The sequence below is a fragment of the Micromys minutus genome (genome assembly GCF_963924665.1).
Source record: "Micromys minutus genome assembly, chromosome: 29".
Lineage (NCBI taxonomy): Eukaryota > Metazoa > Chordata > Mammalia > Rodentia > Muridae > Micromys > Micromys minutus.
The window spans coordinates 8,032,046-8,047,571 of NC_137964.1; the positions used below are offsets into that span (position 1 = coordinate 8,032,046).

The 15,526-nt window shown below is 45.2% G+C and overlaps 1 protein-coding gene across 1 annotated transcript in view; it reads left to right on the forward strand.

The window, feature by feature from the left end:
* Positions 1-318: 318 nt before the first annotated feature.
* The window catches only part of TEX26 (testis expressed 26), a gene marked incomplete at both ends in the record, with an annotated part of 30,298 nt that continues 15,090 nt past the window's right edge, over positions 319-15,526 (forward strand). The window contains 3 exons of the mRNA XM_080941016.1: positions 319-379; positions 7,433-7,517; positions 12,720-12,885. Coding sequence (XP_080797142.1) covers positions 319-379; positions 7,433-7,517; positions 12,720-12,885 — 312 coding nt within the window. The remainder of the gene's footprint in view (positions 380-7,432; positions 7,518-12,719; positions 12,886-15,526) is intronic.

A 15,526-nucleotide genomic window follows, 5' to 3' on the forward strand; every position in this document is an offset into this window, starting at 1 on the left:
TACTACGGTTCTGAATGGTAATGTGTAATGGTAATATCTGTGTTTTCCGATGGTCTGAGGTGACCCCGGTGAAAGGGTCGCTGGACAACCCCCAAGGGATCGCAGTCCACAGGTTGAGAACTACTGGATTAGGAATCTCCAGGAAAGTCAAGTATCAGCATGAACAGCAGGATGCACCCACCCTCTGAGTCCGGCGGAGGCAGAGAGAAGGCTCCCGGTGTCTCCATAGCGACGCATCACAAAGGCGGCTCAGAGGGTGGGGCGCAGAGTGGAGTATTTCTGCCTTGTCCGGGAGGGAAGACGGTCTTTTGGGACAAGATGGCCTGCTATAGGGACGAGGTTCCGTGTCCCCCTCAATGTGACCTCGAGCTCCAATCAAGTAAGACTGCCCACGCTGCGGGTCTGCGGGGCGTGGTGTGCTGTGTGTGCGGTGTTGTTTTAAATAAGACACTTTTTACCCAAGGGCATCGATCGTGACGGGGTTTGCCCCGCTCTTAGAGAAGGCAGGGAGGCACAAGTGAATCTGGGAGAATGATCAGCAGCTCCTGACCTCGCTCCTGTCCAACCCTTTTCTAAAACTCTGGCCTGTCCCTTTAAATACTTCAGGAAATCCCCGAGGGGACACAATAAAACCACAGCTAGTGTCCTTCCAAGGACGACGGGGACGAAGACAAGTGAACCGAACTGGGGACGTCTGGGAGGTAGAGGAGGAGCCGGGCTGGTTCTCTGAGTCGCCAGCAGCAAACACTGTGGTGCGGACTGGGGGAGGGGCGAGATCTGCCGCCGCGGCTGCTCTGCTCGCGGACTGGGCTGGGAGCTGAGCCTGTTTCAAAGGCTCTCTGCCAGGTGACAGATGGAGAGCCTTGCTCTGTGGTTCTGCTTGCGGAGGCAGCGGGTTTACCAGCTCAGCGTTTTGTGTTGGTGGAGAGACGACCTCCCCTGGCTGTTCGCTGTGACACTAGTAGCATTTTTACTGATTGCACAGTCAGCTTATCCATCCCTTCGGAGCAATAATGGCTGTCTAGCCAAGCTGGCTACAGGGCTGTGAGGATTCTTCAGAATGCTGCTCCTAAGAGAACAATGAAGTGGGTGTTTACATTCCAATCTAGTTCTCTGTAAACGAAGCCTGGAAAGCAGGAGGGAGGGGGGCGTCTTCAGTTTAAAAAAAAAAAAAAAAAAAAAAAAATGTTAAACGTTTTCAGATTCTATAGGACAGCAAGGTCAGTAGATGGAGGATGGGAAAGCTCCCAGGATTCCCAAGGGGACTCCTTCATTTCCATTTCCTTTTTTTCTAAACACTCTGTCAGGGTTTCTCTAAGACCAGTGGTCTCCCTCCTTGTCTGAAACAGATAAAAGTTAGGATTCCTCCTCTTACCGAATTGATCACATGCCACAGGACTTCCGGTGCTACATAAACTGCCAGAGTTTCTACTGTCTACACTCAAGGCCCAACTCCAGAAGTTCAGACCGAACTATCCAGCTCTTGACTAGGCAGTTTCAGGCATGTCCCACCAGGGTCTCTGCCTCAGTATGGACAAAAATTACCTTCCTGTCCTCCTTGGAACCTTCCAGAAGCCGAGAGTGCGTCAAAGAGGGCCCGTCCTTAGAGAAGGATGCCTTGATTGATTACAGATCTCTTCCATTCAGCCTCTACCTCCTGGGTCATCTGCCCCTTCAGTCTTGGGTCAGTCACAACCACAACCTCATCTTCCATTGCTATTAAAATCACTCTCCCCAGAGGAGTGTGCAATGTGTCACATCTAATCTTTGGTCCCCAAATAGAAGACAGCTGATGTCTGTTGTTGAGTCACTCCTGAGCATAAGTGGGCTGTCCTGGGCTATTGTTCTCTCGTCAGAGTTGCTAGAGTCCTGGCTTGGGACGTTAAGTTATGTGTTCACTAGCCAGCTCTAAGTTCCAAGTACAGGCAGAGACTTGTGCCTCTTGGAAGGCCAGGAACCTTTTTTTTTTTTTTTTTTTTTTTTTTTTTTGACAGGGTGTCACTGTGTTCCCTTGGCTAGCCTGAAACTATGTAGATCACTCTGGTCTCAAACTCAGAGATAATGCTGCCTCTCCCTCCTGAGTGCTGTCACTATACCCTGATTATTTGCACAACCATGAACACCAGGCATAAGTCGCCATGGTTACCAGGGGAAGGCTTTGTGAGGTAGGCAGTGAGTGAAAGGGAACTTTGGCAGCCAGACTGTTTCCTCACTCACAGTGGGCCATTTGCTCAGACTCTTGACTTTACATCTGTTTCCCTGCCAGACCCCACAGCTCAGATGCCCCCCTTTAATTCCTCTGCAAAATGTCCTCACTTTCCACCCCACCCCCCATCTGAGCAAGAGAAGAGCAGCTTCCTTAGGAAGCCAGGATACCACAGGATGCCAGCCCACCACCGAGTCTGTGTTCCTCAGAACTCACAGACTCTGTTCCTCCGGACTCTCAGTATCTCCACTGGCCTGTGTGCGTGCCTTGAGCCAGGAGAGGGCTCTGTGTCCCAGTGCTGATCGTGATGTTAGCAGGGGATCAGAGGAATTAGAGAGAGAGAAGAAAGAACCAACTAGAAGGACCGCAAAGTCACGGGTTTGGGGCCTCAGAGAAAACCTTGGAGATACTACCAACCACAAAGACACCAGAGACATACAAGGATCTCACTGAAAACAGTTTGGATGCTGTCCTTACGGAGTACGGTTCTCAGGTACTAAAGAGGATTAACTCAGACAACACCATTTTCAGGAACTTTGTCCCCGGAGGTCAAAGCACACGCATTCATAACTGACAGAAACAGATTACAGTTGGGTGAGCACTCAACATGAATCAGGGATGCGCCGGAGGTCAGATGGACGTCCAAGTGCATCAGGATTAGAGACCAGACAGAAGCTACTGGTCTCTGCTTAGACCGCATGGGAAATGGGAGATCTTGGCCTCGGGCCCAGGAGGCAGGGAGGCCAGCTGCTCCTGTCCTGACAGGCTTCTAGAGCCAGACTCTCAGCAGACTGCGCTGACAGCTGCCAGTCCTCGGCTGTCCTCGGCTTTCCTGGGCAGAGGAAGACCCCTGAGCAGGAACATGCTCATCTGTATGATTGACAGGAAGGCTCCTCCTGGAGCAAGCTCACCAAGGTTCTCCATATTTGGGTCTGATGCAAGTGATTTTGCTTCTACATGAATGTGCATACACACCTCTACACACATACTCCTATACACGCATACAAATAAGAGACATTACAATCCATATTCTTATTAAGTATAAAAAGTAATAATGAATATTTATCAAGAAATGCAAAATGAGAAAACAACTTTATTTTGACTTCACATTCATATCTAGAAGCAATATACTCTGAAATCATACTTGATATCCGCCCTACCCACAAGCCGCTGTGAGCTGCAAGAAATTGGGTTACTACTGGGCAGGCAGTGTACGCAGCGTGGGTGTGGGGGAGCCGGATGACATGAGATTTTTTTTATCACTGAACTCAAAATGGCAAGCGATTTAAACATACAAGCTAATTTCTAGAATTTCCTCTTTGATGGTTTTTGAATTGCGGTTGACTAGAATACTCATTAAAATTGCAGATAAGGGGACAGTTGTATTCCCAGAAAATGTTGTGGCCCTCTGTTGCTGTGAGGAGCTGGTCTATTGATGTAGGGAACTGGGTAGATAAACGCTGCTGCTGCTCACGAGCAGGCCTCAGCATCCTTCTAGGATCATCTGTCACTGTTTCCTCCATAAAATGGAGACTCTTTACTTTTCAGGACACCACATGCTGGTTTTCTGGACTAATCAGTGCTTTTTTTACAGCCCATTTCACTGGGTTTTTTCTTGGTCTTAAGCCCAGGATTTAGACATATATGTATGAATAGGGAGTGTGTGTGTGTGTGTGTGTGTGTGTGTGTGTGTGTGTGTGTATGAATTGTAAGTTTCAATGGCAGGCAAACACCAAACCCCACCATCTTAATTATTTTTCAACTGCTGTGACAAAACACCATGACCAATGTGACTTATAAAAGAAAGCATTTAATTCGGGGACTCACCGTTCCAGATTATTAGGGTTCAGAATCGTTGGGTCAAGGAACACGGCAGCAGACAAGGAAGCATGGAACTGGAGCAGTAGCTGATCCACAGGCATGAGGCAGAGTAACAGGGTGGGGCGGAGAGAGACACGGGGCATGGTGGGCGCTCTTAAAACCTCAGTTCACCCACAGTGGACGCAGGTCTTCCAACAAGATCATACCTCCCAATCCCTCCCAAGTCACCCAACTGGCGACTAAGTATTCAAATATATGAGCTTATGGGGAGGGAGGGGCATTCTGATTCAAACCATCACACCTATGATGTCTGTGTTTACATGTATGTATGCATAAATCAGCATATGCTGATATGCCCGTGGATACACAACAAGGGAGGCAGGGGCAGAGATGCAGCTCCATGCTGCTGCCTGCAGCACTTAAAACTACTTTCAAGCCAGATCTTAGGCTTCGTTGCAGACAGAATTTCAATGAGCAAGCATATGAAGGACTGAAATTTATTAAGGCCTTAAGCATCGGGCTTAAGAGAACGTACTTCCACAGGGAGCATCCAGTGTCCCTGCCTTTACAATGAGTTCACACAAGTGACCCCATGGCTTCCTAAGTCACAGCATTTCAAGGGTATAATTTATAACAAAGTTTAACGACAAAGCAAAGCTAATGATTTAAATATTAAGTAGAGATAGAAGCAAGCTTACTTATTTCTTGATAAAATTGTGAGGCTTTTTTTTTAAATGTTGTTAAAGGGGCTGTTGTGTGTAAAGAGAGGAGTTTTAATTCAGTAAAACAAGAGGTTGCCAAATGCCCTCAGCATTTTTCATCTTTAGCATCTATCTTTGAGGTATCTTTGTGCAAACATGCCCGATCTCTGCAGTCAGTTTCTCCCCCCATGCCACTTTAAGTTTCTTTCTTTTTTTCTTTTTTCCTGCCTCACACAGTTCAAAATAGGCAGGACTCTCAGCATGGGTGGCAGGGAGGAGGCCTGGAGGAGGGTTATGCTGGACATGAAGAAGCAAGGAGGGTCCAGGACAGCAGTGTGTGCACAGATTTTCTGAAAGGACTCTGGCCAGCTCAAGCACAGTGAGAGTGGCTTGGGCCTGGTCCTTCTCCCCTGTTCCCTCTGCCTTACAGAAATTAAAAGTCACATTCCTCAAGCTAGTCCCCAAGGTCTATTCCTTTATTTGTCCACTTCCTCCTCTTAAGGTTGACTACCAAAGTCTACCTATCAAAGTACTGAAGTCCTGAAATCAAAAGTCCCCTTTGATTCATCTGATTAACATGGTCAATTAAAATTAAACACCTCATCCTAACACAGGGTTTCCCCCTTAACTATAAATTGACATTTTTCTATGGGCTGCATCTGTCTTCTCTATCCTATGACAAATACTCCTCCTCCTCTCCCTTGGTCCCTTCCCCTTCTTCCTCATCTTCTATCTCCTGTCTTTATTCCTATCCCTGCCCTCTGTCCCTCTGGGTCAAGTAAATCTCAAGTGCTGAGAACTTAACCTTGGGGTATCTTGAGCTGTCTTCGAGGTCCCCACATTTCTTAACGATGCAAGTTGGCCACTAAATTATAATAACACACCTAAAGTAGAATTTAAATCAATGACTTTCTTCACACTTTCTGATATCAATCTTGCAGTTGTTAAAATGGCATCCTGTTGCGGTATAAAAAGAAAATGTAACCTTTTATCCCTCACTAGAGCCTGGCATCATTAGGGCCACCCAGCTGCTACTCTGCCATGAGGTCCACAGCCCTCCCCCTCCTGGCCGCCTCTCTTTTAGCTGCCCTCTCCACGAGGCCCCCTAGTACTCGCAGACCCCATCTTTCTTTGACCCAGAGAGTCTGCTCTGCCTGCCCTGGCTGCTTCTGACCCGAATGGTCCATGACCGTCCCAGCGTGCTGTTTTCACTCACTTTCCCTTGGCAAGTTGTTACCATGCCTGGCACACACACATCCCAATTCCGTGGCGGGCTTTGTGTGTCCCGCCACTACACTTTCATTTGAACTCAGTTAAGTTGCCGTATTAATAAACACAGCAAAACACTCATAACAACCTGTATTTATGTGCAGAGAATATGTGCATCTGCCACCATGTTGGCTTCCAGCTCCTTCCCCTTCTACCTCCTCCTCTGATTCTCCCACTTCTCCCCTTCCTCCCTCCTTCCTAGACTTTTCCCCACCTACCCTTCCTTCTCATCCAATGAAAGGTTTTGCCTTATCCTGGACCCTCCTTGCTGCATGACATCATCCTACACATCACCCTTTCTGTTTACTTAAAAACAAACAAACAAACAAAAAACCTTTCATCTCTAATGTGAGCGGTGTACAACTATTACATTTAAACCCAAAATTTCCATGGGGCCCACATTAGACAGGATAAGGGTGATCCTATAAGACTTGAGCATTAAATCTTTATAACCATCTTTAAAACAAATAAACCAGCTTATTAATACACTCTCGAAACAGTTTTTGTCAAAGAATCACTAGCTTCTACTCTCTCTCTGAGCTGCCAGCACTTATCACAGCAGGGGACCTACAACCTGCCAACCTGTGTTTAAGGTTCCCAAGCTTGAGACCTCACGTGATCAACATGGCGCTGGCCCCCTCGACTTAGGAAATAGAGGCCAGAGCGGCATTAGGAGTTGATTTTACCAGGTTACCCTGTTCTCGATTGGGAGTGTCTGCTTCCTGCTGCCACAAGTCAGCCTGGACCTGTGCACCCTGGTTGCAAAGAGTAAACTGTACCTTAGGAAGCCAGTGTCACCTTTTCCACCCTTTATCTTTACATTATTTGTGTCATACATTTCCAGTAATGGAAGTGTTAATTTTCCTGGACTTTTTGGTACCTTTCGGGGAATCTAATGTACAGTAAGGTATTTTACTCGTGTCCTGATTTTGCCACGACCTGGATATTGAAGTTATCCGAGCTTTTGAAATAAAAATTAAAACACTAGCAATGGATAAAAGTTTTTCTAATTTACCGCAACAGTATGCATTCGGGGCTGGAGAGATGGCTCAGTTAAGAGCACCGCCAGTTCTTGCAGGGACCCAGGTTCAGTTCCCAGCACCACATCAGGCAGCTCATAGTCAACTGATGTCCTCTCCTGGCCTCTTCAGCCACTTGCTCATGTGGCATACATTTGCACATAGGCATTCATATACATAATAAAAAATACCTTGTAGGAATGCTCAGAAAAGGTAACAGGCCTGTTTTAATGTCAGCATAAAGCTGACAATAACATACATCTTTCCTACTGAGACCTAAATTGATCATTGGACCCTAAGATGAAATCATTGTACAGATTTTTTTTTCTTTAAGAATATTATTTTAATTGTGGGAATAGCATCTGGTTAGGGTATTCTGCTCTGCCACATTTCAAGTCGCTCTGGTGTCCTTTTAGCAGGTGACACCAACTGGGATTCCTATGCTACCACAATGAAGACTGCGTTCACACCTAAAAGAGGGATGGTGCCCGATTTAATACGGTAGGTGTCTGCTTGCATCGTAACGACGTGCCCATTGCAATCTGACCTCGCCTTTTACTAATGCAAAAAAACACGTAGAAATAGCAACCGGAAACACTCCCCTGCTCTGTGCATTCCTCCGTGTATCTTGAGAATCCACCTTACAAACATCAAAGTCAGACTTGCTGTAAGGAAATCCGAAAAATCACCTCCTAGTTCTTCCCAGTGAACGCTGTGGGTCGGTTTAGACCCGTGTTGATAGACAGGATGAATTGAGCACCTCCCATGGAGCCTAAGGCAGGCAGGCAATGCAGCTACTGTTGAGTGGATGGATGTGCCGCGCAACGGTATGGTATTTATCACCACTAGCACCATGCTGTCCCGGAAGCTCAGCATCCCCCTCTGTGCCCCCCCCCCCCTGTTACTGCAGTGGCAGCTTGCAGCTTCCCCCTAGCCTCCTCCGAGCTGAAGGCTGTGGGCTTTTCGGCCCCTTCTGAGATCAGCGGAGGGGAAGCGTCTCAGTTATTTTTCTGTTGCTATGACAGGAGTAAGAGTCGATTCAGGCTTATGGTTTGTAGAGCTTTAGCAGACGTGTGGCAGCAGGCAGATGGAGCAGGAAGCCGAGAGGTCACGTCTTCACCCCCAAAGCTGAGAGGGCAAACCGGAAGTGGGCTGGGCTCTACCTCTCAAAGCCCACATACCCTTAGAAATGAGCTTTCTGCAGCTAGTATGCACCTCCTGAAGCTTTCACAACTTCTCCCAAACAGCACCACCGAGCTTATGGAGGACAGTGCTCAACAGCGAATGAGCCAGGAGGACGGCAGCCCTGTCTTTCTCATTGTGGGATTGATGGGTGTGGGATCAGCAGCGAGTGCCTACGAGGCATGCGCTTATTCTGCAGAACGATTCCACTTGGGAGACCCTTCGCTAGCCCTTGTTATCCCTGCCGCCCAGGAAGGCATCACACCACGCTGGGCTCAGATTTACCGTTGGTGCAAAGCGTACAAGGATCCTTGTCCAGCAATGGAGGGCGCGTCTCCCAAGTTCTCAAGCCACTAACAGCAGTGAGGTGGAAGAAGTTGTTCATTTCCCTTCATAGATGAACAAAATGTCCATTAGACCCACAGCAGCAGAAGGCTGCAGGGTTCTTACTGAGTTGCTGGATGTCCTGCCGAGCTGGGGAGGTTATCACTGTCCCCTGCTGAGGAGGACGGTAGGTCTCCGGGTGACAGATGTCCAAAGAGGGACCATTTGGGATGAAAGTGAAAACCAGAGATATTCAGTGACTTTCAAATTCACAATTTTTTTTTTTTTTTTAAAGTTTTCATAGCTGCAAAGGATACTTCTAGCCCAATCTAAAAACCGATGTTTTCAAATACATTTTTAATCATTCTCAGTGGGGACTCCAAATTCCTTAGAACATTAGTATCAACTGGGATCCTTTCCTAGTTCATTTCCTTGACCACGACTCTAAATGATATTTGACTTTTGAAAAATGAACTCTTTTTGGTAGTTCATTTGATTCCTTTGCTGCTGCTGTTGCTGCTACTGCTGAAACCCAGAGACTTCTGAGCTACAACATAGGACTAATGCTTATTTATCCACTTATTTTTGATTAAAAACTTACATACATGAGTTTTTGCTTATATGTATGCTACATGAGTATATGTGCATCACATGCATGCAGTACCATCAGAGGCCAGAAGAGGGCGGTAAATTCCGTTGAACTGGTGTTAGAGACGACTGTGAGCCACCCTGTAAATGCTGGGAAACCAAACACAAATCTTTAACAGGAATAGCAAGTGATCTTAAATGCTGAACTAGGTCTTCTGTTCCCCTTGGTTTTTGGAAGAGTCTTACAGTGTAGCTCAGGCTGCTGTGGAACTAGCTAAACACCCCTGTCTAGCTTCAAATTTATCCTCCATTGGTTACTCCCAGAGGAGTAAACTTCCTTCTTAAAAGTTTCACTTCCTTCAGAAATGTCCTGCCTGTTATGGTATTTCTTACTCTTTTAAATTAAAATATATTATTTTACCTCTTCCTTTCCTCCCTTCAACTCTTTCCATGTAAGCCCCGCCCCATCTTTCTCTAATTCATGACTCCTATTTAATTGCTGTTCCATATGTATATGTATGTGTATATACATGTATATATTCCTAAATATAAAAATACAGTCTGTTTTGACCCTATAATATGGCTGGCTATGTATATGTTTTCAGGGCTGACTACTTGGCATTGGAAACCCTGGGGAAGATATTTCTCCCATTTCTGGTGACCTTTTGATGTCTGCAGTCCTCTGCCTGGGTTGGGGACCTAGGAGAGCGTTCCCTTTTCCATGTTAGCACGTCTATTGGTGTCATCCATGGTCGGGTCTTGTTTAGGCAGCCATGTTGGTGAGACTTCTGGGTGTAGCTTTGTTGACATTTCGAGGAGGTGCAAGCTCCCAGCAAACTTCCTGCCCCTCCAGTTCTTGCAGTCAATCTTTCCAGCCCCTCTTCCACAGCTATCCCTGAGCCTTAGGTGCAGGAGTCATACTGTAGATGCATTGGCCAGGGCTGCACACCAGGGAGTCACTCCGTATTTCCATTGATTATAGTTTTCTGTAATGGTCTCTGTATGTTGCAAATAGTTCTTTGATGAGAAGTGAGATTTATATATGAAGATTTGGAGCCAGGAACCACAGGGAGAAAGCAGGCAGTATTCATCTTGTGGGGTTAGAGTTACCTCAGCCAGTATGATTTTTTTTTCCTAGTCCATGCATCTACACACACATCTCCTTGTTCTTTGCAGCTCAAGAGTGGACATAGTCAAAGCTGTGTATTGTATGCAGCACAAACACACTGCGGAAAACTTCCCATATTCCAAATGTGGTATATATACCACGTTTGTATTATCCATTCTCCAGCTGAAGGACATTCAGATTGTGGAAGCAATTTATTGATCACCCTGTTATACTTCTTTGTAACTGGACATACTCATAGAAAACAAGTTTTGAACATTTCTATGACCTTAGGTGTTTGTTCGGTTATCAGTTAAGCACCTAATTGCTCAAAGCAGTAGATGTGTGTATACACATACTAAAGTTAATAATTAGTAAATTTAAAGTAATTTAAAACTACATGTAAATGAGATAAAGGAGCTCCTGTACTCAGCCTCCTGTGGTGTGATTTTTAAGGTAACAGGCCACTGGGCATCTCTTTCTCCAGTGGACAGATGCAAGTGACGAGAAAAGTCAATAAAATAATAATAATTAAAAAAAGAAAAACAAGGAAAAAAATACCCTGTTGAACAATGAAAGCTAACTCTGAAAAGCATCAAGTAGCACATGATTCTCATGAACCAGTTTTATCCAGTAATGTTGAGGCGTACGATGGCCCAGAAAAGTCTAGCTTTATTTAAAGCATCGTCAGCAGCAGCTTGTGTAGCTTCCCGAGTTCAGCCTCGCTTTCCTATCCAGCTAATGGCATTTCCCGGGGAAGTTTTTTTATAAGCTGAAAACCAAAAATGCTTATCTTTAAATGTGTGAGGAGAAGAGACATTTAAAGTATCCTACATGCTGTCTTAGGAGCCTCTCCCTGAAGGCAGATGAACATTTTATAACGTTAGGAGACAAGGGGACAGACATTACTGAGCCAGGCTGCCCCAGGCATGGGAATCTGAAACATCAGGCTCAGCCTATGCTACCCAGGCCTAATGCTGCCGTTTGTCCTGTAGAAACACCTAGTGCAGAAGGTGAGCCCAGGGCAAGTGTGAAGCCCGAGTGACAACCAGGCAGCCCTGAAAACTAATCAGGATTCTCCCAAGGAGCTCACCCCCCCACCCCCCCTCGTGCATTTCCTGTAATTCAATAAACTATGGATTTCAGTTGACTTATATTTTATATTCCAGAAAAAAAATACTTAATGTTCAGTGGTATAAACATCCAAGAGTACATAGTATCTGGTGGCAAAGTCTTATGATATTATCATGTGGGAGTAATGCTTGGGGGGTGTGGCTGCAGATGGTGTCATCTAGTGGTAATATCTGATGGTGATATTTGGTGACTTGTTTATTACTTCATGTGCATTGGTATTTCGTCTCAATGTCTGTCTGTGTGAAGGTGTTGGGTCCCCTGGAACCAAAATCACAGTTTTGAGCTGCTGTACGGGTACTGAGAATTGATCCACAGGTTCTCTGGAAGAGCAGCCAGTGTTTTTAACTGCTTTGAGTTGTGAGTTAGTGTTGGCAACCTGCGTTTCCGTGGCAACTTGCCCACTGAATTACAATATCCAGGGCTAGTGAAATGGCTCGGTGGTTAAGAGCACTGGTTGCTGTACCAGAGGACCTGGGTTCTGTTGCTAGCACTCACACGGAGGCTCGAAACCATCTGTAACTTGGATTCTCCAGATCTGATGCCTCAACGTGCATCAGACTTACACATGGTGCACATACATATGTGCAGGAAAACACCCATGTACATGTATCAGTAAAATTCCAGTTTTTTAAATGTTTAAAAGATAATCACCATCCTGATTCACATGCCTTTCCCTTTAAACTACAAAAATATCTCTCTAGAGAAATGCTTGTATTCACCAACTATTCAGATGTATGGAAGTAATCTTTGTAATAAGAATATGCAACTCTTAAAAGTCCCTCAGATACATTTTACATTGTTATTCTCCGTTTCAATGTATGTCTCCTTGTCCTAACTTAAAGAATTGATTTTATTAAGGGAATCTGAAGATTCAGTAACACCTGGCATCAAATCTTAAACTGGCAAAGATTCTTTTAAAAGTGTCTAACACATAAAACAATTTGACACGAGTATCACTGTGGGGTTTTTTTACTCAATCTCTTTGAAGTTCTCAACTTGATAATACTAGACTTGCCTAGGCAACAGGTCTGGGGTGTGCCTGTAAGGGGATTACATAGTGACTGCATTGATAGTTGTGAAATGACTTGTCCACTATGGGTGGCGCCATTCCCCTGCCTGGGTTCCTGAACTGTGTTATGAAGGAAGGGAACTAAGCATTCATTACTCTCTGGTTTCTGGGTGCTGGTTACTATGTGGCTGCCTGCTTCAGGCTCCTGCTGCCTTGACCTTCCAAGAGGGATTGTACTCTGGACCTGTGCGGTAAAGGAGACCCTTTCTCCCTTGAGGTTTTTGTCAAAGTATCTTGTCATTGATCTGGAAAGGAAACCAAGACCACCCCTTACTTTAATTTCTACTTTTTACTTTTGTAGTCCAAAGAGCACCAGAAGATTAGGATATACTTACTCGCTTAGTGATCCTATTCTGAATGAAACCCAGTACCACGATGAGTATACTTGGAAATTACATTCTAAAGAAAATGTGCTAGAAATCCGGACTTCAAAAGGAGTAAAGACCCACAATGCTCACCTCGGTCAAGTAAGAAACTTGCTACTTGCCTGTTGGATGTAACACTGTTTGGAGCCTTAAGAACCTTGCAGAGTCTGTCCATCTGTCTGCGGTGCTGAGAGGCATGCTCCTCCTTAGACTGTGTCTCCTTTACGGTCTCACACCCCTTTATTTCCAGTCCCCAGGGTTTAGAGACCTAAGAAAACTGAAATGATATTTGTGTAATGTAAAATCCACTCCTACAATGCAAACATGTCAGCCATGTTTGGAACATGCGTGTTATTCTCCTCCTTCTGTGTTTTCTTCATCCCAGAAGGAGGTCCCACCCGTCACTCTTATTCCCTGTTCTCTCCCTCTCACACCCACCAATCTGCTTCTTAAAAAATTATTTTATGTGTGTGAGTGTTTTGCCCTCATTGTGTGTAGCGTGTGCATTCCTGGTTACCGATGGTTGCGAGCTTCCGTGTAGGTGTTGGGAACTAAACCCTGGTCCTCTTGCAAGAACAGCCAGTGCTCTAACCACTTAGCCCTCTCTCCACTTTTGATCTCTATGGATTACCCATTGTGAATATTTTGTATGAGAGATCATGTAGTCTGATTTTTCTGTCTGGTTTCTTTCTTCCAGTGAGTATGACTTTCTGGGTTCTTCATGTTATAACAGCATCAGGACTTTTCACAGTTAAATAGCACTACACAGTATGTCACAGTTTTCCCATCTGTTTATCCGGTGATCTACCTTTGGGTTGGTCCTACATTTTGGTTATTGTGCACAGTGCTACTACGAACAGGCATTCACAAGTGCTTGAGGCTACGACCATGCTTTAGACACTCAAGCCTCCGTCTTTTATCATTGTTGCTTCTCTCCAGAATCCCCTCTCCTACCTAAGGGAGCTCAGCTCAAAGAACTATCTCCAGTTACCTTCCCCAGTGGATGGAGGCGACAGATCCTCCTGCTGAGTGTTCTTGGCTCCCTCCTATTGTACAGGGTTTCATTTACATAGCTGCCATCTGGGTTGGAACCAGCAGGGGGCGTCCGGCAGATGACAAGATGGTAGAATGGACTGAGTCATCCTATGATGACTAAGAAGGAAGAAGGAAAGACAATATTCACCTTTCTGACTTGTATGTGTGGTGCTGATGCTGCAGCCTGTGGTGCTGATGCTGCGGAGGGGGCAGGAACCTGTGGAGGACTCTGTGCTGGAGAAAGGCATGGGAGGAGATGGGAAGGCATACAGATTGGAAGTCTGCCCACAGCTGATGAGTCTGAAGTTATAGATGAGAATAAGAAGAACATACCCCATGCAACACTTAATTTGTCTTCTCACGGCTTCCATTGGCTCAGCCATTAAGAGCACTTGATGCTCTTGCAGAGGACCCAGGCTCAGTTCCCAGAACCCACATGGCAACTCACAATCAATTTCTGTTCTAGGAAACTGGATGCTTTCTTCTGGTCTCTGGAGCACCAGATGTGCACATACATATACATACATACATACATACATACATACATACATACATACATACATACATACACAGGAAATGAAGATAAGTAAATCTTTTATATAAGGCAGGATTTCTCTGTGTATCCCTGGCTGTCCTGGAACTTGAGCTATAGACCTTGATCTATAGACTCATCTCAAACTCAGAGATCTGCCTGTCTATGTCTCCCAAGTGCTGGGATTAAAGATGAGTGCTGCCGCACCCTGGCCTTGATAAAGACATTTTTAAAAATTAAAATCAATGTGAAATAATTTATTATATTCATTGAAAATGTATACACATATAAAGATATGAAATTTCCCTATATCTGAAGTATTACTGACGATTTGATTTAATTGCTAACATTTAATTTAAATGTTTTTTTAAATTTTATGAGTATAGATATTTTGCCTGTATATCTATGCAACATGGTATAGATCTGGTATCCATGAAGGCCAAACTGGAGTTACAGATATTTCTGAGCTGCCATGTGGGTGATGGGAATCAAAGCTGGGTCATCTGGAAGAGCAGACAGTGCTTCTAATGCTGAACTGTCTCTCCAGCTTCCAGTAAAAGATTCTTACTGAGACCTATCCCAGCACTCGGGAATGTTCTCAGCCAACAGGAGCTAGAATATCAGGTGTGTGTGTGTGTGTGTGTGAGTGCTCCCAGCCAGTGCAAGCCAATGTGTCAACCCTCCTTTGTGCTCTCAGCCAGTGAGTATTAGCACCAGACTGTGGACACTATTAATCACCGAGTCTCAACAGCTGCTACCATTACACGGAGAGAAGTAATGTGTATCATGTGGCTCATTCTGTCTTGTCCAAACATCACTGATAGTCTGCTCTAATGGCTCTGCCTACAGTCTATGTCCTAGAGGGAGACAATTGCTAAACAGCAGGATGAGGATGCAATCAACAACATCCGGACAGAGAACCTTTACATGCACTCAGTGGCATCTACACACACACACACACACACACACACACACACACACACGATGTCCATAATTATTCTCTGCAGCAGATAAATCACAGAGGAACAAAGGGGCACTGCAAAGCATAGGGACGTAACCATCATGCGGAATTTTGAGGTACGTCTGAAAAACACTTCACTAGATAGAGGGTGAGTGTGGGGGATGGAGACAGGGCTTTCTTTATAAGGCAGGAGAAGCAAAGCAGACTGCTTTTGG